The sequence below is a fragment of the Podarcis bocagei genome (genome assembly GCF_964188305.1).
Source record: "Podarcis bocagei genome assembly, chromosome: 15".
NCBI classification, from domain to species: Eukaryota; Metazoa; Chordata; class Lepidosauria; order Squamata; family Lacertidae; genus Podarcis; species Podarcis bocagei.
Window position 1 is genome coordinate 33,201,021 of NC_138141.1, and position 26,861 is coordinate 33,227,881.

At 47.6% G+C, this 26,861-nt stretch overlaps 1 protein-coding gene across 2 annotated transcripts; it reads left to right on the forward strand.

Annotated features, from left to right (window-relative positions):
• The first annotated feature begins 2,519 nt into the window (after window positions 1-2,519).
• Window positions 2,520-26,861, forward strand: DTX2 (deltex E3 ubiquitin ligase 2). Of its 2 annotated transcripts, XM_081173013.1 has the most exons (10): window positions 2,520-2,646; window positions 8,968-9,362; window positions 11,591-12,209; window positions 14,383-14,441; window positions 17,159-17,293; window positions 20,791-20,861; window positions 21,729-21,887; window positions 24,254-24,415; window positions 25,080-25,169; window positions 26,357-26,861. In XM_081173013.1, the coding sequence occupies exons 2-10, from the start codon at window positions 9,083-9,085 to the stop codon at window positions 26,579-26,581; spliced, it is 1,800 nt and encodes a 599-aa protein (XP_081029139.1). In that variant the 5' UTR covers window positions 2,520-2,646; window positions 8,968-9,082; the 3' UTR covers window positions 26,582-26,861. The 2 variants fall into 2 exon arrangements, with proteins under 2 accessions (XP_081029139.1, XP_081029140.1); XM_081173014.1 differs by lacking the exon at window positions 17,159-17,293.

Here is a 26,861-nt window from a genome sequence, read left to right on the forward strand (position 1 = left end):
TTCTGAATGTCTGATGTAGATTTTTCAATTTCGTTGTTCTGTATGGGACAATGACAATAAAGATTATGGTATCGTATCGAGAGACCTGCTTCTGACGGAGGAGCAGCTTTCAGTAAAGGTGGAACTTACAGACGAGACAGAACTGCCGCTGGTCTATAAGGCACGGTCTAAGGCCCGACTGCTGCTGAAGCAACATTCGAATTCTGACATTTTCATCAGGCAGCCTTGAGCCCTGCAAAAGGCCTTGAAGTCTCAGATGCGCTCAGCGCTTGCAGTATAACGCTCCTCAGATTTTGTGAGGTGGTGGTTCTGCCTGTGGGGAGTCAGAGAGCAAAGTCCTAAGATTCCAGGGTCCAGTGCAGCGCAGAGGCCCAAGAAGATGGTCCAAAGCAGTACATTGTGTGAGTGAGAGAAATCACAATTCAAATGACACAAACATGGCTTTAAAACAGAGTGTACTAGATCTGTAACTAATGGACAAAGTCTAGATGGGCTTACATTACAGGAAGGGGAATTTTAGTTGAATGTTAAGATAAACCTCTTGAAGCTAAGAGGTGTTTGACATTGGAACTGATGACTTAGAGTAGTGCTGCATGGGCTTTGCCTCGCTTCAAACTTGACTCTAGCTCTGGATCTTCTGGATCCAACAGGGGGTTAGACTAGATTGCTTACAATGACAGGGGTGAGGGGACCCGGGAGGTACATCAGGACATACTAGTAGATCTCTGGGTGATTTGCAAGAGATAGGCAGAGACTCTGATCACTTGAGGGGTTTGATTCATCAAATGCAGGTTAGAAGCAAGCATACCTTGGAAGGTGTGGGGTAGGGATGGGAGGGGATTTTATTTTGATTGCATTTTAATGTGAACCTTCTTAACCTGCAATTTTTGAACCCATACATGAACTGAAACACAGCTATCCTTGGAAGTTTACTTTTCTCCAAATTTTGCAACACAGTTCTGCAGCCAAGCAGTGCATATACTACTGAATATAGCATTTAAAAGGTGCATTACATTCGGCAAATATTTGGACTGGTCAAAACTGCCTATAGAAATGGGTTTATCTGGAGATATTTGCAGGGAAAAGCTGGCAACCTTCACCAGGGTTTCTAACAGGAGTCTGTCCCAGGCTTATCTAGAGATACTGAGAACTGAACTCAGGGGCCTTGCACTGCCCCTGGGTGCTCAACCACTGAGTTAATGCTGTTGGTGATTTCCCTCTGCCCCATTTCTCTGGGCTGGCATTGCTCACCAGCTGTTAAAATAGCCTTTTGATCCAATATCAACCTTGCTCCATCAGAGCCTAGTCCTTCCTAGGCCACCTCTTTGATACCAACCAAGCAATTAACTGCTCCATGGTGGCTGCTAACTTGGCAAGGTTCCCCTTGCTAAAAAAACAAATAGACTGGAAATAATTGCTCTTAAAACTCCTGGGCTGTTCTGGATGGTCAAAGTATGACTCTGTCACCTCAGGAATTTATATCACATCCTTCTCACAGTTATCAGCCTGAGAGATCCCGAAAGATGCCTTGAATCGTACTTCCCAAGCGCAAATTAGCTTTCAGTTGTGCCTTAATAAGCCCCTTCTATCTGTATGACCTTGATCCAACAACAGGATACAAAATAACTGCACAGCAGCTGCTGCTTATCTGCTATTCATTTTTGTTTTGTTTTTAAAGCCTTGCAACGCAGAGAAATCCTTTTCAGCCTGAGGGATACATGCCCTTCTGGGCAGCCTTGAAAGCGTAGGAGCTTTCACCCCCCCCCCCAATAAAATATCTGAGGGAGCTGCTCCGCACCCCTCCCCCAAGATGAGGGGCATTGTCATTCAGATGGTGTGTGTTGCACCGCAACTAGTGACTGATTATGTGGGGCAGGGCTTACCTGCCCCCCCCAATTTTTCCCCCAAGTTGGCACCCCTGCTTCCAAGGGCTGGTGGGCAGAGGCAGAAGCAAAAGTGGGTTCAGCAATGAGTGCAAATTTTACTTGTGTACCCTAGGCTAGTTTCTACACACACACACATGTAAGGAGAATCTGCTGATTCCCCTTACCCAGACTGCATTAAAGATATTGTTAGGAGAATTTGCTTACTCAAACTGTACTGTATTAAGAATGTGTCAAGCATGTTTGTGCAGGAAAAACTCAGCCTTGAGCTAGCCTGATAGAGAGAGGTAGCTGTTTTTAATCGCATCTAATCCAGACCACAACTAATAATATGACAACATCCCTAATCCAGGTTGTTATTATTATGATTGCAACCACCCCCTGCACTCCTGCAAAGGTCCCTCCCAAAGGAATCACCGCCACCACGTGGGAAGAGGCGGAGGGGCTGCAGCCCGCCCCACTTCCCGAGACTACCCTTCCCAGGACGCACCGCGGCACGCATGCGTAGTTCGGGGACGGGGCGCGGAATGGAATGGAATGCTTGTGCTGGAAAAAGAAGAGCCGTTTCAGCGGGGAGGGGAGGAAAGACTACGACTCCCATGATGCTGCTCGGCAGCGAGGAGGCGGTGCCGATGACGACAGCGGCGGCGCATGCGTGCTTACTCACTCTGGCTGAGGCGGAGGTGGCCGAGAGGAAGCAAGGAAGGAATAGCAGCGGCGGCAGGAGCAGCGGCAACGAGGAGCTTCCTGGCAGCGGCCTCCGGTGAGGGGCTGGGAGGGCGAGGCGGCTCAGTCCCACTCACACGGCGGGAGGTGGGGCGGTTTTGGGAGGGGTTGAAGACTTGGGGGCTGAGAGAGGTCTGGGGGGCTTAGGGAGTTGTTGTTTTTTGGGGGGACGGGGTTTTTCGAAGTGTTGCGGGTCTGAGGGAAGTGGGTTGAAGGGCTGAGGGGGGCATTTTAGGGGGTCCACGACCCCTCGTGCCTGTCAGTCTCCGGCAGTGCTTTTCAGGGTTTAAAAAAAATTAAAAATAAATGGTGTGGTTTTTTTGTAAGTGGAGTTTCTGAGAAAATTGGGAGCGGCCCTTTAATAACATGACATTTTTCATTTCCTCCCAGAATCTCGGGGTGGGGCAGTTGGTGTTTGTGGTCTCTTGTTTTGTCCTTCCTCTCCTGTCCATTTTACCCTCGCAGCCCCGCCCCCCCGCCCGGTGAGGTAAGTTAAGACTTCAGAGACAGAGAGAGTTACTAAGCAGCCAAGTACTGTACTTGCCCAAGGCCACCCAGCCACCCACTGTGATTTCTTTCTTTCGCTAAGTGAGGGTTCGAACCCAGACCTCTTAATCTTCTCTCGCCACTCCTTCTAGCCCAAGGACACTCTCAAAACCTGTAGGTTGTGGTTTATTCATTTATTGTATATTGTATTTTTAATAAACCCTGCTCTTACTTGAAGGAGGAACATAAGGTAAACAGAGGAAGTTTCACTTCTTCTGTCCCCTTGCCCCACGGAACCACTGTGCAAGGGAGATCAGCCCTGTGTGGTTACAGTGTTTGTCAGCAAACTTTTTCAGCAGGGGGGCTGTCCACTGTCCTTCAGACCTTGTGGGGGGCTGGACTATATTTTGGGGGGGTGGGGAAATGAACGAATTCCTATGCCCCACAAATAACCCAGAGATGCATTTTAAATAAAAGGATACATTTTACTCATGTAAAAACACCAGGCAGGCCCCACAAATAACCCAGAGATGCATTTTAAATAAAAGGACACATTCTACTCATGTAAAAACACCAGGCAGGCCCCACAAATAACCCAGAGATGCATTTTAAATAAAAGGACACGTTCTACTCATGTAAAAACACGCTGATTCCCGGACTGTCCGCGGGATGGATTTAGAAGGTGATTGGGCCAGATCTGGCCCCTGCGCCTTAGTTTGCCTACCCATGGACTAGGACCTGGTTTCAAATCCCCATTTAGCGATGAAGCTCACTGGGTGACCTTAAGGGCCACTCGCTGCCTCTTAGCCTAACCTACCTAACAGGGCTATTCTCTCCCCCCCCCCCAGCTGGAACTTACAGGAACTCAGTTTTGGCACCTCTCAGGTGGACACCATTGCCTTTATAAGAGAACAAGGGAGGCGTTCATGGTGATTTCCGGCACCTCTTTTTCTAGAAAAATAGCACTGCTGTGACGATTACAGTAAAGTGGGAGGGGAAACCATGTGGACCACCTTGAGCTCCTTGGAGGCAAGGTGGGGTATAATTGTTAAGATGATGATGATGTGTGACCCAGTGATACCCAGTGGGCTTCAAGGCTGACTTGAGAATTTGAACCCAGGACCGCCTGGTCATAGGCCAGAACTCTGTGGGGAGGAGAGGGGTAGCTGAGTGGTGGCCTCTACATGTTAGACATCCAGCTCCAATAATCTGTTACTGCTGCCCAGGGCCAATGGAGATTGGAGTCCGACAGCACATTGACTGCCTTTAATACACCACACATTGCTATAGTCACCTGCCTGGAAAATGTTGGACTTGTTTTAGGGGTGCTTTAATGGTCCCCTGGGCAATGTAGCATTCCTTTAAGGATTCAGGCTTTTCTTGGGGGAGGTTTTGTGCGCTTGCGCTAAGGCACGCGTGCTATGGTTCAACTTTTCTTCTACAGGAAAGCTGTGTGGGATGGGTATTTTGGGGTGTTGTGGTTTCCCCTCCCAAGAAAGGGGGGCTACTGAGTGATCAGAGCTGTTGGCAAAATTGTGCATTGGGACGTAAGTCCCTCCCCTAAGGGTGTGGGTATATATGTTTGTGTGTGAGGGGTTCTCCTTATACAAGAAAAGTTTACCCCTAAGTCCCTTCTGCTGGGGAAGGTTTCTCAACTTCGCCAAGCTTCCAGGAGGCATTCCGTTGGCAGTTGGTTGGAATCAGGATGCTAGGCTAGGTAGGTTTTTGGTCCGATCCAGCGGTGTGTTTCTTACTGTCTTAGCAGGGTTGCCTTTTCGTGACAGAGGTCACCAGGCATCTGAGGTTTAGCCGCTTTTCACTTGAGGGGTCTGAGCTGCAAGAATCTATCACCCTTCGAGTAAACAGGCCTACCTCTGGGGTGGCTTGCTGTTTGGCTGACTTGGTACCTAACTTTATGGTCCTAGACAGCTATTCCCAATGCTGTAAATTTAATGATGGGAAATTCCTCTCCATTCCTTTATCATTCATATGTCAGCTAATCTAATTGGGGAAGGATGAGTAATAACTTTGTGTGTATATGTGAGAGAGCAGAGGGGATAGATGTCATCCAGCTGTTTCTCAGCACCTCTTGTGTGTCATTCTCGGCTCCATTTACTTACATTGGATAATCATTCCATGTTGCCAGAAAGGCATGTGGAACTGCTTCTCCTATGTTTAATACCCACCCCAACACCACAGGCCTTAGTGGAGTATTTGCATGTTTCTGGACTTCATTTTCTTCCACATCTCCACAATGTTGCTGGAAGTGGCTTCTGCAATTTGTCTGTGAATGCAATTTGTCTGTGAATTTGTCTCTTCGTTCTCTTGCCAGGGTTGCTATGAAGAGCGACAAAATAATACAGTACTCTAAGTTTCTCAGAGTGGGTTATAATATCCAAACACAGCACAGTATTAAAAACAATTTAAAGTGACTTACACAGGTGAGTCCTGAAAACACATAGCTCAGGTGTCTTAAGCCAGGATTAATGAGGTGCATCTTCAACATTTTCCAGAAACTGCTGAATGAAAGTGCCAGATGCACCTCTGTGGAGAAGGAGTCACACAGTTTAGGTGCTGCTACAGAGAAGGCTATCTTCCCAGCTGCCACCCCCACTCTAAGCTTCTGCAGAACTACTAAGGGGCTCCTTCTGCCCATCTTAGCAACTGATAGGGTCTGTAGGGAATGCGGTAGTCTTTCAGTTATTTGGGGCCTAAGTCATTTAGGGATTTAAACACTACTGTGAGCACCTTGAATTGGGCCTGGAAATGCACTGGTAGCCATTGCAGCTGTTTTAGAACAAGGGTTATATGAGATCTAAATGCAATCCCAACCAGTAATCTGGCTGCAGCATTTTAAACCAGCTGAAGTTTCCTTCCAAGGGCAGCCCCATTAAGGGAGAGTTCAACCCTTTCCAAAACAGACAACCAGCCTAATTAAAAAAAAAAAAATACTGGAAGAGTGTTCTTTTGAGCCCTTAGGCAAAATCATATGTATATACCAGTAAGTGGAAGCATGCATTAGAAATGTGAAATGGCCAAGGTTCTCGAGTGCTTGAAAGTGTTCAGCAGCAAACTAGTGCTGGTCACTTTTAAACCCTCCATAGCTGGGGTGGGCTAATCTGTGGCCCTTTGGATGTTGTTGACCTCCAGTTTCCATCAGTCCCAGCTAGCATGACCAACAATCAGGGGTGTTGTACTGCAATGTCTGGAAAGCCACGAGTTCCCCATCTGTGTTGAACCAAAGGTGAGACTGTTCTCAGAAGGCCCTCAAGGCCATCTTGATAGTCAAAATAACTTTGAAACTACGGTAACTGGTAGTTGTTGCAAGAATGCGCTCACATATGTATGTTCACTTGCTTGGATATCTGCTAGTTGGCTTGTTTTGGTGCTATTCTTTTCTGTGGGCCCTGAGATCCTGGCCCTGGGCCCAGAGAGGGGAGTTATCTTTCTTTAATAAAGCTCTGGAACTGGCCGCTTTAGTGTTCTTAAGATCCTCCTTTGGTATCCCTGCACCAGACTACTCCCACAAGCCCCACTTTGTGCTTGCAGTTTGGGACACCATCCCTTCTCTTGAGGCAGGAGTGCACTGTGTAGTTGTAGCAGCAAATGATGAAGCAAAAGCAAAATGCCCGTACTTAATTCGTTCCAGAGGTCCGTTCTTAACCTGAAGCACCACTTTAGCTAATGGGGCCTGCCGCGCTGCTGCCGCGCGATTTCTGTTCTCATCCTGAAGCAAAGTTCTTAACCCGAGGTACTATTTCTGGGTTAGCGGAGTCTGTAACCTGAAGTGTATGTAACCTGAGGTACCACTGTACTTTAAACTGCAACCTCCTTGAGGCAGGGGTCTTTCCTTTTATTGCTTTGTAAAAGTGCCACCAATAAGGGGCATCAGGGTGCCATTAATTTTTTTTAGCCCTCCAGGTTGACTCTCAGTTGACCTACAAACCTGGGTTACTCAACAGTAGCATTCTATGTAAGCTGGTTATACTTTGCTTGTATGCTAAGTTTCGAAGCAAAGTATTTTCTGAGGGGAGAAAACTGTGTTTTGACTTGAAAACAGCTTCTTCCACTCTTTACAGCACACAGCAAAAGCTTTGGTGACCTCTTTCCTCCCTCCCTGGTGTCATTTGTTCACATTTGAGTTCAATGCATCCAGCTTGAAAAGGGGTGCATGTGCTGTCAGCTTTGGACTGGGGACCAGAGTTCATGGTCTCATGTATTTCACCAGCTATGACCTTGTGGACCATTTTCTGGCTCATAGCTTTTTTCCTGCAAAGCTTTTGGAACAGGCTCCACAGCTCTCCTGTCTCCTTGAAGAACAGTGAAAGCAAAACGGATGCAAGAATAAAACCGAAACCTTCTGATCTTATAAAATCAGCCTGCATGAAAGCCTTTGTGCCATTGGTTAGAAAGATTCCGCCACCACCCCCTCTTTGTCCACACATGCTGGGCCCAGTACAACTGATCTTTCCTCTTTACCCTCCCAACAGCCCCAGGAGAAAGAAGCAGTTCTTTTGTAGAGCCTCTCTCCTTTGAAAGGGAAAGCTTTCTTTCTTAGCTTGTCCTAGATTCTTTCCTGGGTGGAAAAAAACCTGGTTATTTGACCTGCTTCTTCCTTGTTCCTTCCTCCTTTCCAAGTGCCATGCAGGGCTGATGCTGTCAGAGACAGGGTTCTTGGGCAGCAGCTGGAAAGGGCAGAAGGAGACTTTACCTGTGTGCCTGTAGCAGCTGTCAAAACTATTTTTGCCACCAGCAGCCAGAGGCTTCACCCACATGAAGCCATGTTCCCAGGCTCCTGCATGAACCAAACAGACCAGAACAATCCTAGTTGTTTGGGGTTTGTTTGTTTTTTAATTACCTGCTTTTGTTCTGTTACTTGATCTTCCCATAGGGACAGAGGACGAGTTCATTCTGTCCGCTTTCTACAGTGGTGGATTGGAACATAGTGTGGATTTGTGTGGATCTTTGTAGTGCAATTTTGGCCCATGCAACATAGGCACAATACAGTGGTACCTCTAGTTACAGATTTAATTCATTTTGGGGTGCTGTGTGCACCCCGAAAAATCCGTAACTAGAGATGCCACTTCTGCACATGTTCGTGGCCCGGTAGAGTGCTTCTGCGCACACGCGCAGAGCTCTTCTACGCATGCTTCCGGGTTTGCCAAGGCCGTAACCCGAAGTTTCCGTGACCTGGAGGTTACGCAACACGAGGTACCACTGTGTGCATTTGTATTTATAAAAGTATATTTTTTGGGGGGGGGAGAGATTCAAAAAATGTGTACATTGCATGCAGAGTATGCATAAAAAGGAATTTATAATTTAAATGCAGGTGTTTTGTGCATTCTTTCATAAACACCACACAAGATGGGACAAATTGAGTGCCAGTGAAACTGAAAATGAAACTGAAAATGGGCAGAGTTACGCAGATTCAGCTCAGCTCTAACCTTCCACTCATTTTTATTTTAATTCAAGAGTCTATTGTGAAGTTAAAATAATAATGCAGTAGGAAATATGAAATAAAAAAGAAGGGAAAAAAAACTTGCCCCTCATTCATCATTCTTTTTAGGAACATAGGGAGTCAGATCATTGGGTCCATCTAGCTCAGAATTGTCTACACTGACTGACATTGACTTTCCAGGGTTTCAAGCAGTGGATGTTCCCAGCCCTACCTGAGATTGAGCCCTGGGACCTTCTGCATGCAAAGCAGATGCTCTAACCACTTAGCTGCAGTCCTCCTGTTCTTGCTCATACCATTGTATTGGTGGAGGGTGATATTACCATGTATACTGTATATGTTCGGCACCCACTTGTTTGAACCTTGAGTAACAACACAGAGACTCAAGGCTAACATTTCCCCCCTTTTAACTTGCAGATGTGACAAGCTGCTGTTGCCAAAGATAAAAAATTGAATTCTGACTTGACACCATCCTGAACCTTCCATATTCCCCCCACTTTTTTCTGGAGGAAGGGCAAAAAGCCCATTGAAGATGGCAACTTTGCCAGGTACCTCCGCCGGGCCTCCCCCGTCCCTGCCAGATCCAGGAGTGGCCGTATGGGAGTGGCAGGATGAGTTTGGCAGGTGGAGGCCGTACCCAAGCGGCGTGTGCAGCTACATCGAGCAGTCCTTCCAGGCTCTCATGGCAAAAGGGAGGCAGTCACTGCCCTCCTGGCCTGCCAACGGCAGCATTCCTTTGGGGCAAGCGGATTCCACGCTAGCACCTTACATCATCGACATACCGAATCTCACGCAGTTCCGGCAGGATACAGGTAGGAAAGCGGTTGTGCCAGCTGGCCTGGGTGTGACTTAGCAGTGGCTCTTCTCATAACACTAGAACTCGTGGACATCTGATGAAGCTGGATATTGGAAGATTCAGGACAGATAGAAGGAAGGATTTAATCACACAGCACTGAGTTAAACTATGGAACTTGCTCCCACTGGAGGCAGTGATGGTCACCAATCTAGATAGCTTTAAAAGAGGATTAGACTAGGGATGGACAAGATTATGTAGAGGCAAATACTGTAGGGCTGGGCAATATCTGGTTTGCAACATTGTGATATATCACCAAATAAACATCACAATATATTGATCTCTCATGATGGCTGAAATAAGGATTGAGCTGTGTAGAGGCATTGGCTGGCTTCACGGTTTTTGCCTCATCATGATTTTTGCATCACACACACACACACACACACAGAGAGAGAGAGAGAGAGAGCGCTACAGATACACATCATGATTTGCAATATATTGGCCAGGTCTAAAATTATGAAACCGTTATCACAATACAGACTTCAAAACGGTTTTGGATGTATCAATATATCGCCCAGCCCTAGTGGTATTATCCAACAAAGTCATGCTCGAAGTAAACCCATTAAAATGGATGGCTTAAAGTTACCAAGATGCACCAATTGCCTACTTAGAGTAGGACAAACAGTGTGTGTGTGTGTGTGTGTGTGTGTATGCGTACACACACACACACACAAAATTGGGGGGTGGGCAGGAAACCTAGCAGGAAATGCCTATCCACAAAACTTTGTAATTGCAATGTAAAAAAACCCAGGCAATCTGGGCTGTTCATCAGAAGCCAGAGAGAATAGCAGGAAATCTTCCTTCCTGAGTTTCTGAACATCTTTGTAGAAGGGAGCAACAGATGCAAAGTCAGGCCGCAGGAGTGTGGCGCTTCAGCTGTCGGCAGTGGACAGATTAGCAGATGTAGGGGTAGCAAACACTCTCTGGTTGCTGCTGGACTACAGCTCCCATGATCCCTGGCCATGTTGGCTGAGGCTGGTGGGAGTTGGAGTCCAGAAACATTTAGAGGACATTGTGACTTGGGCCCAGGCTGCCTGAAAGGTCCCATCTCCATATGTGAACCTGCTTGGGTGCTAATATCCTCAGGTAAGCACCTTCACTGTCCCATCAACATCAGAGGTACAGCAGGTCCACAGGAGAAAGCCTTTTTTTGTGGCTGCTCCCAGGTTGCGAAATACCCTTCCAAGAGAGGTCAGACTGGGTTCCTCTTTGTTACCCTACCACCAGTACGCCAAGACCTTCCTGTTCAGATGGGCCTTTGGAAACTGAGGTGCAGACCATGCTTACCACTGGGCTGCTGTCAGGGCAAACCCAGTGTTAACTGCTGGCTCTAAATGTGTTGTGATATATTTTGACTATTGTTTTCAACTAGGTTGGTTTTATTATTCTGTATTTAATAATGATGTTTTTAAATGTTGCAAGCTGCCTTGAATCCCTACTTGGGAGAAAGGCAGGATAGAAATACATTAAATAATAGAGGAGCTGAACAAGAATGCAGGTCAGTGTTGGGTCTTCTGTTCCCTGTTATTTAGATTAAGAGTTACGGGTGTCTCCAACCTGGAGGAGGAGGAGGAATGTCTTCTCCCAGCCAAGTTCCTTTGGTCCCAGGATCTCTTTCCTCTTCATAGTAGGGTTAGCCAAAGTGGCAATGTTGGGCTCCAACTCCTATCAGCACCAGCCTGCATGGCCAGCAGAGAAGGATGATGGGAGATGTAGCCCTACAACACTTAGAGTCCACCACATTCTCTGTTCCTGTCTTGCAGATCAGCATGTGGTCTCTTCCAACTCTATGATTCTATGATTCTATGTTCAGGGAGACTTCTGCTATGTGCTGAAGAATTTAGCTGGTTATGTCTCAGTCAGTCAACTGAAGAAGAGCCTTAAGGCACAGAAACAATGGGACTGTTAGTCCTGTGTCCAAATACACAGGACAATGCATCAGAGCCCAAGAACCCATTCCAGCCTAACGAGCACTCAAGGTTGGAGCAAAGCATAGTCATTGAAGGGTGTAGCCCTGAGTACTGGGCTATTTGCCAAGCCTTGGGATACCAAAATTCTCCAGATCATTAAGATGAAGTGTTTTCCTTAGCAATTGGGGCCTGGGCCTCTGTCGAAAGATGTAAGGCTTCTTCCTTACCATTGTTCCTCATCTTACAAATTGCTGGTACCCCTTTTCTCTCCTTGCAGGGACCATGCGCTGTGTGCGCAGACACGTTTTCCAGTTGGATTCAGCCCCTGGGCAGGGAGTTATCTGGGAGTGGCAGAACGATGACGGCGGCTGGTTCCCCTATGAGATGACCGTCTGCATCTACCTGGAGCAAGCCTTCACGGTCAGCACCCCCCAGGCAGATCTTGGGCTCTTTGGCTACAAGTACAGCATCGATTTCATCTCGCAGACCCAGACCAACAAGGCCACAGGCTACCAGCGGAGGATCCGGAGGCGGGTGGATTCTCCCTACCCAGTCACCACAGTGACGGGGCCTCCTCATGCAGGACCCTCATGCACATGCCAGCAGTGTTTGTTGAACAGTGGGACTGGCCCCATTACATCACGGTTTCGGCACTCCATGGTGAACCTCCCTGGACCCTCCACCGGAACTGCCCCCAGACCCTCTGCTGGGAATCTGGGGGCTGGCAGGACAGCGGGGCTCAGTTCCTCTCTGGTGGGCTTTGTGCCTTATAACAAGCCAGCCCTGTCTGGAGCACGGTCGATGCCAAGGCTGAATGTACACAGTGCCGGGGCAGCACCGCAGTCTGGAGCCGTCGCTGGGCCAAGCCCAGCAAACACCACATCAAAAGGAGTCAGGTGAGCTATGTTTGTTGATCTAGTCTTGAGTTGTTAACATCCTTTCTAAGCCCAAGGGTGGGGAGCATCAGGCCTGCGGGCCAAACCTAACCCTCTAAAACTCTGTATCTCAGCCTTCGGACTCTTCCCCAGGCCACCCCTCTCTCCCACTCTGCTTCACAACCCATCAATAACTTCGTCCTGTGCAAAATTGTGTGTTCTTTAAAATCCAACCAGGTTAGACAGTCACTATGTTTTCTGGTATTAAATTCCATACTTCAGCTATGTGTTGTCTGAATTAGGACTTCCTTTTGTCCTGAATCTTCAACCCTTCATTGCATGTCCCTAGGTTCTTATATTGTGAGAGAGGGCAAGAAAAGCATGGATCCTGGGGGGGGGGGGGGGGAGCAAGTTGTCACTGTGATTAGGATAAAAGTATGTTTAAGGCTCTGTTTAGGATGAGGCAGTTGCATTGGAGAAGACCCCATCAGCCAGACTCTTCTGAGCTGATCAATAGGGTGTTCTGCTTACGTGCAGCTTTTATAGAGATAGCAAATTTATCACAAGCCATGCACAATTTCTGTATATCACAGTCCTCCCCTCCACCCCAACTCACCTTTTTTTCTGAACGAAAAAGACCCGAAATGTTATAGCCTTTTCTGGTGGGGGAGTTGTTCCACCTGTCTGATGGTTTTGACTGCCCTTATTCTGCACCTTTTCCAGCTCTGCAATAAACTTTCTTAGAAGCGTCAACTGGTATTCCATGTGTGGTCATGCCACAGGCATTATGATATCAGCAAGGTGTGGAAGGTGTCAGGCCCTTTCCTAATGATCCCCAACATGGTGTTTTCCTTTGTCTCTCCTTCTGCACACTGGATTCAGGTAGCAGGAGATGGAAAATATTCCCTCTGCCTGAGACTGAGTGCCACTGCCAATCAATGTGAACCCACTGCTGATGCTTCCCCTCTCTCTCTTGTATGGTGATGTTTATCTGCTGTACAAGAGCCTCTGAAGCCTGCGACTGAAATAATGTCAATCTCCCAATCAAATATTTGTTGGAAAAGAGATGCAACTTCAGCAGTGAAAAAAATAAAATAAAATTGTTGATAGTTAGTGGACTCTCTTTCAGCCCAGGGGTGGGGAACCTCCCTCCCAGGGGCCAAATGTATCCCATGCCCAATCCCCTCTAAGGCCACAACTCTCACCGGCCCAGCTTCACATCCTCCTTGAGGGTTTCTGCCTGATTGAAATGTAGCTTTAAACTCTGATCGTGTCTCTTTCTTGCCTGGATGGAAGATAGTGTGGGGTACCTGAGTGTGAAGAAACTAGCTTCCTGTACAAATATAAAAATCACATTCATTGTTCCACGCACTTTTGCCTCTGGCCTCATCCAGCACTAATATGTGGCCCTCGGAAGCTTGCTCAGAAGGGTACGCAGCCATTAAGTTTTAAAAAAGGCTCCTCACCCCTCTTGTAGAAAATGCAGGGTTAAATCGTTTGAGCTGATATCAGGCAGCTTCCGAAGTTCCAGTGACTCTTTCCTTCAGGACACAATCTTACTGGCTGTCAGGCATTTGGGTAAGCCATGTTGACTGTAGAGTTGTAAGGGACCAACAGGATCATCTAGTCCAACCTCCTGCAGTGTAGGAATTTTTGCCCAACATGGGCTCAAACCCTGAGATTAAGTCTTATGTTTTACCAACTGAGCTGTCCCAGCACTTGGTGGTGGTGTTGTAAGAAAACTTGGTATATCTTGAGCTGAGTATAAGAAGCTGGTACTGGGCTTGGAATTTAACTTCCTGAGAATCGGCTGTTTTCTTTTTCTAAAAAAGCAAGTTGCTGTGTGTGAGTGTTTTAAACTGGGCAGTACTTGTTGAAATCTCAGAAAGCCGATAATATATCCTGCTGAATAGGTTTTGCAGTGGTGGTGATGGAGTTGTGTATGCCTCATTTCCCCCATCTGATAAAATCACTATAAACTGTGCCCATGTGTACAGTTTGCTTGATTTATCCATGGTTGTAGGAGTCAGCTGTTCAGGGGGCCAAACCTGGATTGCCTAGGCAGAGAGATGCAATTTTTAGCCTAGAGCATGTATAGCCTTAGGTATGTCTGGTTCCCTTGCTTATTCCTTGTGGTTGCTATAATTATCCACTTTAAAACACATTCAGTAACATTGTCCTCTTCTCTCTCCAGTGTCCCAAAGCTACCAGTGAACATGTCCAGACACAGCAAAGTGAGCCAAGCTCTGGCAGGTAAATGGCTCCTGTTAATTCTTTTTGTTGTCCCCCCGCCCATGGCTTACATTGGCAACTGGGCTTACAAGGAACTGGCAGCCTCATACCCAGTGCTGCTTGGGAATTCTAAGAAACAAAAAAGGTGCAGTTATGAAAGGTTCAGTCCACCATCTTGTTTCAAAATGGCATCCACTTGGCACAGACGAAAATCTGCTCCTTGATCTCAGGATCCATCATGCAAAGTGTGATTAAAATCCATGCAGGTTTGAGCGATTGAGTCTGCCATCGTGATTCAAAATGGCGTCCGGTTTCATCCAAACATAGACAAAAACCTGGGATTGTAGTCAGCTAATTTTTACTCAGAGTGGACCCATTGAAATTAACCAACCTAAGTTAGTCATGGCCATTAACTTCAACTCTTGAGTAAAAGTTAGTTGGATACAATCCCTGCTCATTGATCCCAGAAACCATTATGCAAAAAATTTAATTGCTTCAATATCTCTTAGAGGTGTTCAGTTGCATAGCAAAAAGACAAAATGGTGTCCTCACTGATGATGTGGTACTGCAACTCCCATCAGCCTCAGCCAGCATGGCAAATAGTCGGGAATGATGGGTGTTGTAGTCCAGCAACCTTCTGGAGGGCCACAGGTTCCCTCTTTTTAGCAGTTACCTGTATCCTGTTGGGGTAAACATACTGCCTGCTTCTTCCTGAATGTCCCTAAGTCCACTTCACCTTAAAATGAGGATTTCTGAATTCACAATAGATTGTCTTTCCATACTTAATACAGATCCCCCTCACCCGTTCTGCTTCTCAGAGGCTGCTATAGCTACTGGAGTTCAGACCATTGGTCACCTTTCCCTGACAGAGGTATTGAGAAGACCGCCTTTCCATAGTTAAAACCATGCCTAAGGCGGCTCACAACATGAAAAGATGTATACAGTTGCAAAAGTACAACAAAAGTAGACATAAGCAGAGAAAGTAAAAGCATATAAACAATCTGCACCTAAGTCATAATAAAATCTAAAATTAAAGATACAAGAAACTGTTATTAATAACAGCAAGGTTAAGCCTCTCCAAAATTAAGTCATAACCACAACAAAAAACCCTAAACAATAACCCGCCCCAAGAGTCTGCAGGCATCCTGAGAAGCAGGGCTTGAAGGACTCGCAGCCAAAATAGGCCCTGGCCTCTTAGGCAGTCTCGGCTTTTGTATCTGCAGTCAATCAGTCAGGACTTCACCCTCCCCAGCTAGGTAGCAAGCCAGGGAGCAGGGGTTGCAGGACTCACAGCCAAGATGTACCCCTGCCCCATATATTCCATAAGATGCTCGGACGATCTAATGGGAGGCTACAGTCCACAAATTCTCTTCCAGGTGCTATATGTTTTGAGTGCATACTACTTTCCCCTGTGGCTGGCTCTGTGCATTGTGAGAGTCTGCCTTAATTGGGCAGAGTCTCACTGCAATGAGATGCAAGGAAGAAAAGCCCAGGAGGGTGTGAGGACACCGAGTAAAGTCATAAAATGGGAGATGGAGGATGCACTCCTGGCATCACCCCATCCTTAAAAAAAAAAAGCAGGGTGTGGTCTTCTTTTTCTCCAAAATCTGTTCACCACCTATCCTTCCCTGATTCTGGAAAGCAGGTGGCTGGTCTCCAACATGGGTGCTTAGGAACAGCAATGAGTCTTGCTGCTTCTACATGCCTCAGAAACACTTTGCAGCTGCTGGGATGATATCTTGCCCATTTCTCGCTTTGGGACTTGAGTAGGCACTGCAGCAGCCCTCAGTATGGTCGTCATCGTGAGTGTAGGCCTCAGGACTCGCATGAACTTGGAGCACCCCAGAATCCTCTGCCACACACAAATTCTGTTCTGTGTCATTGGCTCAGGGCTTTTCAGCAACCAGCTGAACCTAGGAGGGATCCCTTAAAAAACAGGGGTCCGTTTGTGACTTCTTGTCATATTATGTATTAGTCTGGTTCAAATGACTTGTCTAAACCATGGTTTGGTGATTGAGAATGGACTGTAGCGAGCCTTGCATGCCCCACCCTCTAAATCTCCAGCTTGATCGTGCTTTGTTTTTTGTGAATGTTGGTTAGATCAAACCACAGTTCCCCCAAGCTTGTATGTCTCATGGAACTATTGTTCATTCTAAAGTAAAAATGGAAGCTTTTGCTCTTTGCTGAACTGAAGGCTGGGAGCCTGCATTCCCCATCACCAGTAATGTGCTTTTTCTGGGAAAAAGTTAGTTGGGAAAATTCTCCTATGCCATTTAACCTTCCTCAAGCTTGTGCCTTTCATTTATTTTGGACTTCCAGTTCCCATCTGCCCTAGCCAGCATGGCCACTGCTCAGATCTGCTGTGGCCCTCCTGATGTTGTGGGCTACAAATGCCCCATCCCTGATTTATGTGGTCGTTCGAAGTTGGCAGCTGTGAACATGTCTGCTGCTTGACTCGCTTCCTTGCACCCCACCCCCAAATTCCACCCCTTTGGGAGAAAGTGAGCTTTTAGATGTCTCTGTCTTACCCATCTATATCCCCACCCCCTTGCAACACTGAATCACCTTCTTTTCCTTTTGTGCTTGTTTTATGATTTCTTTTTACATTGGTCGAATCAGTTTCTCAAATCAAGGTTTCCTTGTGTTATTTCCTGGCAAATTGTGTGATGCAAATTTTCTTTTCGCTCCTCCTTCCCTCCCTTCCCCACCTTGCATGCTGATCTCGTGCCCCCCTGTAGGCATGATGGCCTTTCTGATGTCAGTCCCTGGATTCCCTGTGCACCTCAGCCTGGCACCTCAGCCCGCCAGAGCCCCTAGAGCCTCTAAAAAACACAGCTCAGTTAAGGAGGGGAGGAGGAGAGAGATCGCCAAAGGTAGCCCACTTGCTTGGATTCCTCAGGGGGGCGGGTTGTGGGGGAGATCTCCTCCCGGCTGCTGCCACCACATCCTCCTTACGGCATTCTGCTCTCCTTTCCTTCCTCCTTTCTGGCTTCTCTGGCAAGTTGGATAGCTTTGGACGCTCTTTGGATGGCCTGGCTCTTTTCTGCCGCTGAGGGTCTTGACGCGATCTTTGCCTACACGCTGCTGCTTTGTAGTCTCTCCAGAATTTGCATGACCTTTTCTAAAGCTGCCTCTGTGCTCCCAAACAGAGAAGTCGGGTGGTCTCCAGGCTTTCTATGCTTAGAAACCAAGGTACACACAAGAACGAAGGGAAGGGTGGAGGAGGAGGAGGAGGAGGCTATATTTACAGTACCGGAGGCTCCTGTTGCAGCTTATCAGATTAGCCAAGGTTCACTTTCTGGTGGCTGACACAAAAACAGTCTCGGATGGTTAAACTGGTATTAGTAAAATGTTTTGGGCTGAATGGCGGCTCAGTGATACCTTAGTTGCAGCTGGGTTTCCCAGGTTTGCAAATGTGCATAATACTGACCCCCTTATAAATGTTTGCGTCCTTTAGTCTTAGGGCTCATCCATCACGGCTCCTCTTAATTCGCTCATTTAGAAAGATTCCCAGATCACTTAATGATAAATCAAGTTCCTATTTGTTGCCATTGTGTTTGTTATGCTAAGACACATTTTCCTTTAGGGACGTAAGAAGAGCCTGCTGGATCAGGCCAATGGCTCATCTAGTCCAGCCTCCTGTTCTCACTGTGGCCACCCAGATGCCCATTACGGGAAACCCTCAAGCAGGATCCAAGCGCCAGAGCCCTCTCCCCACCTGTGGTTTCCAGCAACTGGTATCTGGAACCATTATTGCCTCCATCTGGCTCGTCCTAAAAAGAAATCCCAAAATCCCTGTTTTGGCCCAGCCCCTTTGCTTTCAGCCTTCTCCAGCAGCTAGTGCCTTTCAGATATTTTGGGCTGCCACACAGTCGCTGGGTATTGTAATGCAAAACAACTGAATAATCATAAAATCTTAGAGTTGGGGTGGTTCCCAAAGTCATCTAGTCCAAACCCCTGCAATGCAGGAATCTCAGCTAAAGCCTCCATGACAGGTGGCCATCTAGCCTCTGCTTAAAAGCCTCCCATGAAGGAGAGTCCACCACCTTCCAAGGGAGTCTGTTCTGCTGTTGAACAGCTCTTACTGTCAGAAAGTTCTTCCTGGTGTTTAGCCTGAATCTCCTTTCTTGTAACTTGAATCCATTGGTTTGGGTCTTACCCTCCAGAGCCAGAGAAAGCAAGCTTGCTCTATTTTCCATGTGACAGCCCTTGAAATATTTGAAAATGGCTGTCATATCTCCTCTCAGTCTCTTCTTTTCCAGGCTAGACATACCCAACTCCCTAGTGTGGGCCTACCAATTTGGAATAGAGTGGTACAGTTTCTTCCCTTAATCAGGACACTGTAATTCTGTTGCAGCCTAGAATAGCGTCACATTTCAAAACAGATATACTAGGGGGGTCGTTCCAACAGGGCAATGATTTCAACATGCCAGAAGGAAATATCCTCACCCCATGTTGCTACTCTGGGGCTTTTCTCAACCCCACAAGTGGCAATTTTGGGTGCGTGGGGTGGAGATAGCAGAGGGTGTCGTTGCAGAAAGGAAAGCTATTGGGCAGCACTTCCGCTGGTGTGACTCCTTAGCTGAATCCCATCCGCTGCTTTCTGATAGGTTTCCAGACAGTTTTGGGCCACTGCCCTCTTGGTTCCATAAACTCATCCCCAGTGCCCTTTACCCTACCCTATAAAACAGGCATAGGCAAACTCAGCTTTCCAGCTGCTGTTGGACTACAACTCCTATCATCCCTGGCTAACAGGACCAGTGGTCAGGGATGATGGGAGCTGTAGTCCTAAAACATCTGGAGGGCCGAGTTTGCCTATGCCTGCTATAAAAAGTATTATTCAGTAGGGCACTTTGCACAACCCACTAAGGACGATAATAATACAGGAACATTCAAGCCAGTTGCAATTAATTGCACATTTAGTTAAAAAATAAATATATGCAGAAATAGATGTGTGTTCTGATCTAATATTGTAGCTAAAAAAGAAGAAACAAAGAATTGTGCATGAAAAAATAGTTTTACTCAGTCTTGCCAACAACAGCATACAGGTGAAGGAAATTTAGAGCAGTATATATTTATATATGGGTACGTACCAAACATACACAAGTCTTTGCCTACTGTAGATGTACAGTAACTAATTTATAAGAAAATCAATAGCTGTTTATAATAATTGGCTTTCTTGTGACTTGCAAAGTCAGAATCATAAATACAAACAAATGTGACCAAAGGAAATAGCTTTGAAAGTGGTAAGAGCAGTAAAACTTTTAATTACAAAGAGAGGAAGGGGCTTTGCTTTAGACTCTAGACTGGTCAGAACCCACTGTAAAGAACCACTGTCCTAATGTTTTCTCTGCATTGCTCCGCAAGCCCACATTTTTGCATTCTCAGAGGTGGTGTTCTGGATCCTTAGCTCTGGGCAGTTTGTGGACAACCTGTTTACCTCTCCCACCAGTAGCTTAAGGTGCAGGTGGGGAACCTGCGGCCCCCTGGCTGTTATGGGTCTTCATTCTCATCACCCCTCTAGTCTAACCCAAGTGTCAATGGGGCGTTGTAGTCCAGCAAAATCTGGGGAGCCACCCCTGGTTTAAGTGTAGTGTTGCATGTCACTGGCCAACTGCATCTGGGATGAGGGGAGAAGACTTTGCTTATGTTCAGAGGTGCTTTTCTCCCCAGTAGACAACTGTCACTTCCAGTAGGTGCACAGACTTTTTCCCAGCAACTGGATCTCAGTGCATTTTGAGTTTACCTTTTCTTTCAAGGGGAACAACGGTAGAATGGTATTAAGAAGTTTCTCTAGGCAGGTGGTCCTCTGCCCAGGTATTGGACCCTTCCTTACAGACCCACGGCAGGAGCAGAGCAAAGCTTCCGTCATCGTTGCAAGTTGAGAGACCAAGGCCACGTTCACTGAAAGCACCTAGAGCTACAATTCATAGAGTTCCCTGGGAAGAGGGATTGACTGTTAACCTAACTGTGGAAATCGTAGCTCTGGGAGGGGAACAGGGGCCTCCTAACAGTGCCCTTGATAAACCGCAGCTCCCATGATTGTTTAAAGTGATTTTATCACACTTCAGATATATGGTGTGAATGGCCTCTACCCAGCTCTTGTGCCCATCAGTGGAAACTACTCCACCCTGCTCTGTGATCTTATGCACGTAGCATTGATGCGCTGGCTGCGACTGCTCAGAAATTACTTTTGCTGAATTTAACCTTCTTGCACCTTCTCTAACCCTTCTTCCTTGGCCCGTCACCTTGACTTGCCTGTGGGCCGCTTGCTCCTATTGCATCTGCTGTCTCCCAAGCAGATTTGTGCCTTAGCTTAGATTGATGTCTCCCTCTGTGCTTTCTCTCTTCTCTTTCTCTCTCTCTCTAGGTGGCTCCAGCAATCCTGAAGAGGTGGTTAAGAAGTATTTGGAGGAGCTGAATTCACCCCCTGCTGATGAGGTGAGCTGAAGAACGGCCCCAGGAGCCCCTCCAAGCTAGGAACGGAGCCCTCCCTAGAAACCAGGGGTGGAGAACCTCTTTCAGCCTGAGGCAAACCTCCAGGTGGTGGGTGGGGCCAGAGCCAAAAGTGAATGCAGTGAATGCAAATTTCTACAGTAGGCTTGTTTCTACACCCACCCACCCTTCTCTCTCTCTCCTCCATCCAGGCAAGCCAGTGGCATGAGTTCAAGCAAATGTTCCAGCCAGGCAAAGCCACTGGCGGCGGGTACAGAGCAGGGCTGTGGCCTGGAGAGGGTTCTGAGGGCCAGGTGAAGAGGCTTGGAGGGCCTCATTTGGCCTCCAGGCCTGAGGTTCCTCACCCCTGCTTAAAGTTGAGGGAGAAGGGAAGGGGAAATGCAGCTTTCTTTATTCATTCATTTTTGTTAAATTGGTTACAGAAACATCACAATTTAAGTTAGTTGTCAGGAGCCGGAGTCAGGCGTTAGGTCAGCGATAGCAAACACGGCGTCCATGAAGTTATTCAAAGAAAGCAAAGCAGCGCAGGCCCAGTGAGCACAGCAACTTGTCCCTGTAGGTCTTGCCCCGATAAAGCAGTTGCGAGGACTGAAGGTCTTTCCCACTGCTCTCTACGGCTCCTCCTCTCCATGGTCTTTCCCCAGCAGTCGCAGATTGCGCACACAGCCAATCTCTCCTCTGCTCTTCATTTCTCTGCGTGTCCTGGGAGACCAAGGGGGAGGGTAGCTGGTTGCGGCAGGAGGGGGAGACTTCCTGGCTTCTTCAGTAGCCTGTCTCCACTCCACCTCTTGACCCTGCTCCTCTCCAGCCTCCTCTTTTGCTTGAGTTGAAAGACTGATTCTCTCTGTCCAGGATTGCATCATCTGCATGGAAAAACTAGGCGCCCCTTCGGGCTACAGCGATGCCTGTGAGAGCAAGACGATCAGACCGGAGAGCGTGGGGAGGCTGGCCAAGTGCACCCACACCTTCCACCTCCTCTGTGTGCTGGCCATGTACACGAGCGGCAATAAGGTACTTGGTGGGTGGGGCGGGTGCATGTGGTCATGTGCAGAAGCAGCTACCCTTTCCCTAATCAGCATGGTGTGCAGTTGCTGCTGAGTGTAATCATTATAGCAGGGATGATGCTGGCGCTCCAGCAAGGCGCAACCTTTAAGGTTGCTGGAAACTTAAGACCAGGGCAGGGATAGGGGCAGAAGTCTCAATTCTCCAGCCAGCTCCTCCAGAACGTCAGCTTCAGCGAATACTCCATCTAGATTTCCATTAACACACATATTCCATAAGGATTTTAGCTCAGAAAATAACCAAGTGCAGGTTCAAGGTTCTTGCATTAATTTACGAAGCCCAGAACAACTCATTAATATATCAATATCTTCACCCACAATTATGAATTTCTGTGCAAAAATCTTGCAAATGGTTGATTGACTGCATTGTTGGTCCTTGCGAGGAAAAGAGGCCTCACACTTTAGAAACGCCCTCTTTCCATTTTAGAAAACCGCAAAATGTTCTAACTCGCTTGCTTGCGCCTATATCAAATGCTCTCCTGCAATGGTTGTTTGGCTACAGGAAGCACCTTTAGCAAGAAACTGACAACTAAAATGAAGTGTTATTATTGTGGTCCTGGTAATTTCCTGCTCCGATCTGCCCCTACAAAGTATCATATGGACTCCTTATGCCTACAAGCATATAGCTGATGCATTTGCTGTTGGATCAATCCATCAAACTGATGGATGATTTAGAAAGATTGGGTCCTGCATCACTTTTGCTGCGCTTGTGTGCCAGTATCCATACTCAACAGACTTACATCTCAACGCAGCTCCTTCCTTGGAAGCGTCTTTGGGGTTGAAGGCACACCCAGTAGGCAATAAACAATCATGGATGCCATATAGATTCAGTCAAGTGTAGAGATTTACTTGACAGGCATAAAAACATATTGGCAGCAAATATATACAGACATTCACCACTGCCATGGTCAAGGCTTTGAGTCCAACAAGAGTCCAAGACACTCTCTCTCTCTGCTTCTCTCACCAAAAGGCACAAGCAAGAAACTCACATCAAGTTACGCAGAACCTTTGTTATCAGTGCTTCCTGTCATAATGTGCATGTCCAAAGAACAGTTCCCACAAAAAATGTCCTTGCATAGACAGAACAATCTCAGCCTTCTGCTGCTTCTTGAAACTACTTCTCTGTTCTTCTCTGTTTCTGGAACAAATGGTTCTTACACAGAGAGAGAAAATATCCAAAATATGCATGTACCGATCTCCTAGAGCCCCCTGGGGAAAAGGGGTTTGTAGCCCTTGGAGAGACATCCTCCTAACAACTCTCAGCACCTTGAACAAACTACAGATCCTAGGATTTTTGGGGAAAGCCATGACTCTTTAAAGTGCTGTCACAGAGCTGTAAATGCATGGGGTGAATGTGACCTAGATGATCAAGCAGCTCTGACTTTGTACAAGGACTTGCACCCCCAAACTCCTGTGGTTGCACACGGATTTTTTTTTGATTTTTTTTTTGCTGTGAACTATCTTCTTGCTGAGCAGTCCCCTCTCCCTCCCACTACACACACCCGGGAATCAAAAATTTTTGCCTGGCCTTGGTAGCCATCAAAACTTGGCTTCCCTCCCTTCCTGTATTGCAGAGAAAAAGCAAATACATCCTCCTCCCAGAAGATAATGGGTGAAAAGAAAGGGCTGTGGCTTAGGGGCAGGGCATCTGCTTTGCATGCAAAAGTTCCCAGGTTCCATCTCCCATGGTAGGGCTGGGAGAACTCCCTGCTTGAAACCCTGGAGAGCCATTGCTGGCAGTCAGACGATGCTGAGCTAGATGGGCTGTTGGTCTGACTCAGCATGAGGCATATTTCTACATTACTAAGTCTATATTTCTAAGTCCCTGGTGCCAATTTGAAAGAGGTGCTCTCTGCCTCCTGTTGCCAGCTGTAACGATGGCAGAAAGAACTCTTTCCTTCCGGCCATCAGAATTAAATTTCTGGCTGCCACTGGTGACCGTATTTGTGGGCTCAAGGAGAGTAGGCATGCCAATCTATGTAAAAACTGTTCCAGCCGGAGTGGGGTTGAATAGGTGCTTCTGGGAACTTAAGGAGGTGAGTGACTGCAATCTCCTCCGCCCTTTGTAGTGTGCCTGGCTGCCACAGACAATAAGGGAAGTAAACTGGATCCCAGGGGTGGGCTGCTGTGCTTCAGAGTTGTTCTCTGTAAGTATAAGCAAAACTACTTTTAAAGATGAAGTAAAAGGAATGGGGAGGTGCAGGAGATCTGGAGCCTGCCTCAAAATATCCTGGGGCTCAGGCTCCCCACCCTGACACATCCCCTGGTTCTCGGGGTTCTAAACCTTTCTTTGACCTGTTTTTTTTTACGTTCCAGGATGGCAGCCTCCAGTGCCCGTCTTGTAAGACCATCTACGGGGAGAAGACAGGCACCCAGCCCAACGGGAAGATGGATGTCGCCATACTCTCTGAGTCTCTCCCGGGGAATGACGACTGTGGCTCGATACAGATCATGTACCACATTAACAGGGGCATTCAGGTGAGAAGGTTAGAATGGAATCTAACTTGGACACCACAGATCATCTAGTCCAACCCCCTGCTATGCAGTGGCGTCAGCTAAGGAAGAGGGGAAATCGTAGCTCAGGGGTGGAGCGCCAGGGTTCGCATATTGGCTACCCCTGGCTGTTGGCACCCGTCTGTCTTGGGAGACAATGGAGGAGTGTGCCTTTGGGGGTGATGTCAAATGGCTGGAAGGTTGCAGCGCCTGCTGTGGCTGCAGAGACGGGAGAGACATGTCCTGTTGCAGCTGGGGCAGTTGAAGGCATCCGGTTGTGCTGCTGCAGATGCACCACGGCGTTTCTTCTCTCTGCGCTCCTCCCAGCGGCCATTCCTCCTCTGGTCCCTGCTATGGGTGCACACCCTGACTGCCTGCAGGCACTGTGGACATCTGTGAGGGATTCCCACATAGCGGGGTTGATGTTGCCAGCCTTCATGCCGCATTTGCAGACATCTTTGTAACTCAGAGTTGGTCTGCCAACAGGCCTGACTGACAGCGTGCAAAGTACCCATCTGATATTTAACCAGCAGCCCTTCCGACATGTTCCTATACAGCACTGCCCCCTTCCTGCAGCCACCTCTGAAACTAAGTGGGCAGTACAGCCAATGACTGGATTTCACATGTGTGACCTTTGTCTCTCTTCCAGGGTCCGGAGCACCCCAACCCAGGCCGCCCATATTCCGCAAGGGGCTTCCCGCGCTACTGTTACCTGCCAGATAACGAAAAGGGAAGAAAGGTATGATGGAGTCAGCACCTGCGCTTACCTGTGGCAGTCATCTTTCAACAGAGTTTGGAGGAGGAGCTAGGAGGTCAGCCTTAGACAACCTGATGCACTCCAGGTGTTTTAGACTACAAGTCCCATCATTCATAGCAAGGGCTGCTGGGAGCTGGAACAACTCTGGTCCAGGGTACCTCAAGGACTCTCCCGATCCCTTATATTCCAGCTCAAACTCCGGGATTATCTGCAGGAGCAGCTCTGACTGCTCCCTGAGTAGGTGAGGCTCATTTGACAACAAGAAGGAACTGAGCCTTTAGTGTCGTCAGCCCAGTATTATGGAACTCACTGCCACTGGAGATTCAGCAGGGGCCTTCTGTATTAATTTTTAAATGCCTGCTGAAAACCTTTCTATAAAACACCTGGAGGGCATTAGGTTGGTGAAGGCTGTAATAGAGGAGAGGGGTGAGCACAAGCTTATGTCTGTCTTCCTTATTGCCTGTATTTTAATATATTTGCTTCTTATATTGTTCAGATTCTGTTAAAAGTTTGATTACTTTTCACAATAATATTTTATATGGTTTTAGCTTTTTGTATTTTATCTCTGCCCTGTTTTAATTTGTGTAAGCTGCGTTGAGCCCCAGTACGAGGGAAAAGGCAGGATATAAATATTATTATTAACATTGACAGTAGTAGGTAGTAATAATAAATGTAAGATGCAGTGGGGGACACTGGTAACTGTCCCGGCCAAAACCCCATTCAACACCAGGGACAGCTAAGAAAGGAGGTGAGATGTAAGTACTGGCAAACACCTCTCGATGAATGCAGAACAAAGCCAAATGAGAACTTCCCCATCACTCAGATTCAGCTCAAAACGGCACCAGCTTCATAGTGACAGTTCACACTTACAGCCAAAGTCCATTCGCCCACATGGTTGCAGGGTGCCATCTACTGCCATCTGCTAGGGCCAAAACGGGGAGGGGTACCCTCACTCTGATTTGGCTTCACAACAATGCATTGTCACTGGCAGCAGTGGCCTCCATTACGCCAACAAGTTAGGTCTGGGCGAGGGCAAAGCTTCACACCCTCACTCTGATTTGGCTTCGCGGCCACACAGTGTCACCAGCAGAGGTGGCCTCCATTGAATCAGCAAGTCAGTTTTGAGTGACCTCCATCCCTCCTTCCCTGCCTCCCCTTCCTCTTGCCAGGTTTTGGAGCTCTTGAAGGTGGCCTGGAGGAGGAGACTGATCTTCACCATTGGGACGTCCAGCACAACAGGAGAGAGCAACACCGTGGTGTGGAATGAGATCCACCACAAGACGGAGATGGACTCCAACACCTCGGGGCACGGCTATCCAGACCCCAACTACCTGGACAATGTGCTGGCCGAGCTGGCAGCTCAGGGGGTCACGGAAGACTGCTTGAGATCCTGATCACCCGCGTCAGTCGGATGGAGCCCGCTCCTGCACCTTCGGACTGCAGGCACCCCCCTCGAGGGTCGCCGCCGCTACAGCCAGTCACCCCTGTTGCCTTAAGCTCGCTTGCCCCCCTTTCTCTGAGCAATAATGCTGTCTCTGGGATCGCCTGGTTGCAGGGAGGAGGTTTCGCTACTCCGTTTTGTATCTTTCTAAGGGCTTAGCCCAGCCTGAATGTACGCAGCGAAACCTTCTCCCCCCTGTATAGAAGAAATGCATAAAAGGACAGTGACTTTAA

Excerpts from the sequence above, each read along its gene's own strand:
- DTX2 (XM_081173013.1), top strand. The coding sequence starts at position 9,083 with ATGGCAACTTTGCCAGGTACCTCCGCCGGGCCTCCCCCGTCCCTGCCA. Across the intron at positions 9,363-11,590 it reads GCAGTTCCGGCAGGATACAG|GGACCATGCGCTGTGTGCGC; the intron begins GTAGGAAAGCGG and ends CTCTCCTTGCAG. Across the intron at positions 14,442-17,158 it reads AGTGAGCCAAGCTCTGGCAG|GCATGATGGCCTTTCTGATG; the intron begins GTAAATGGCTCC and ends GCCCCCCTGTAG.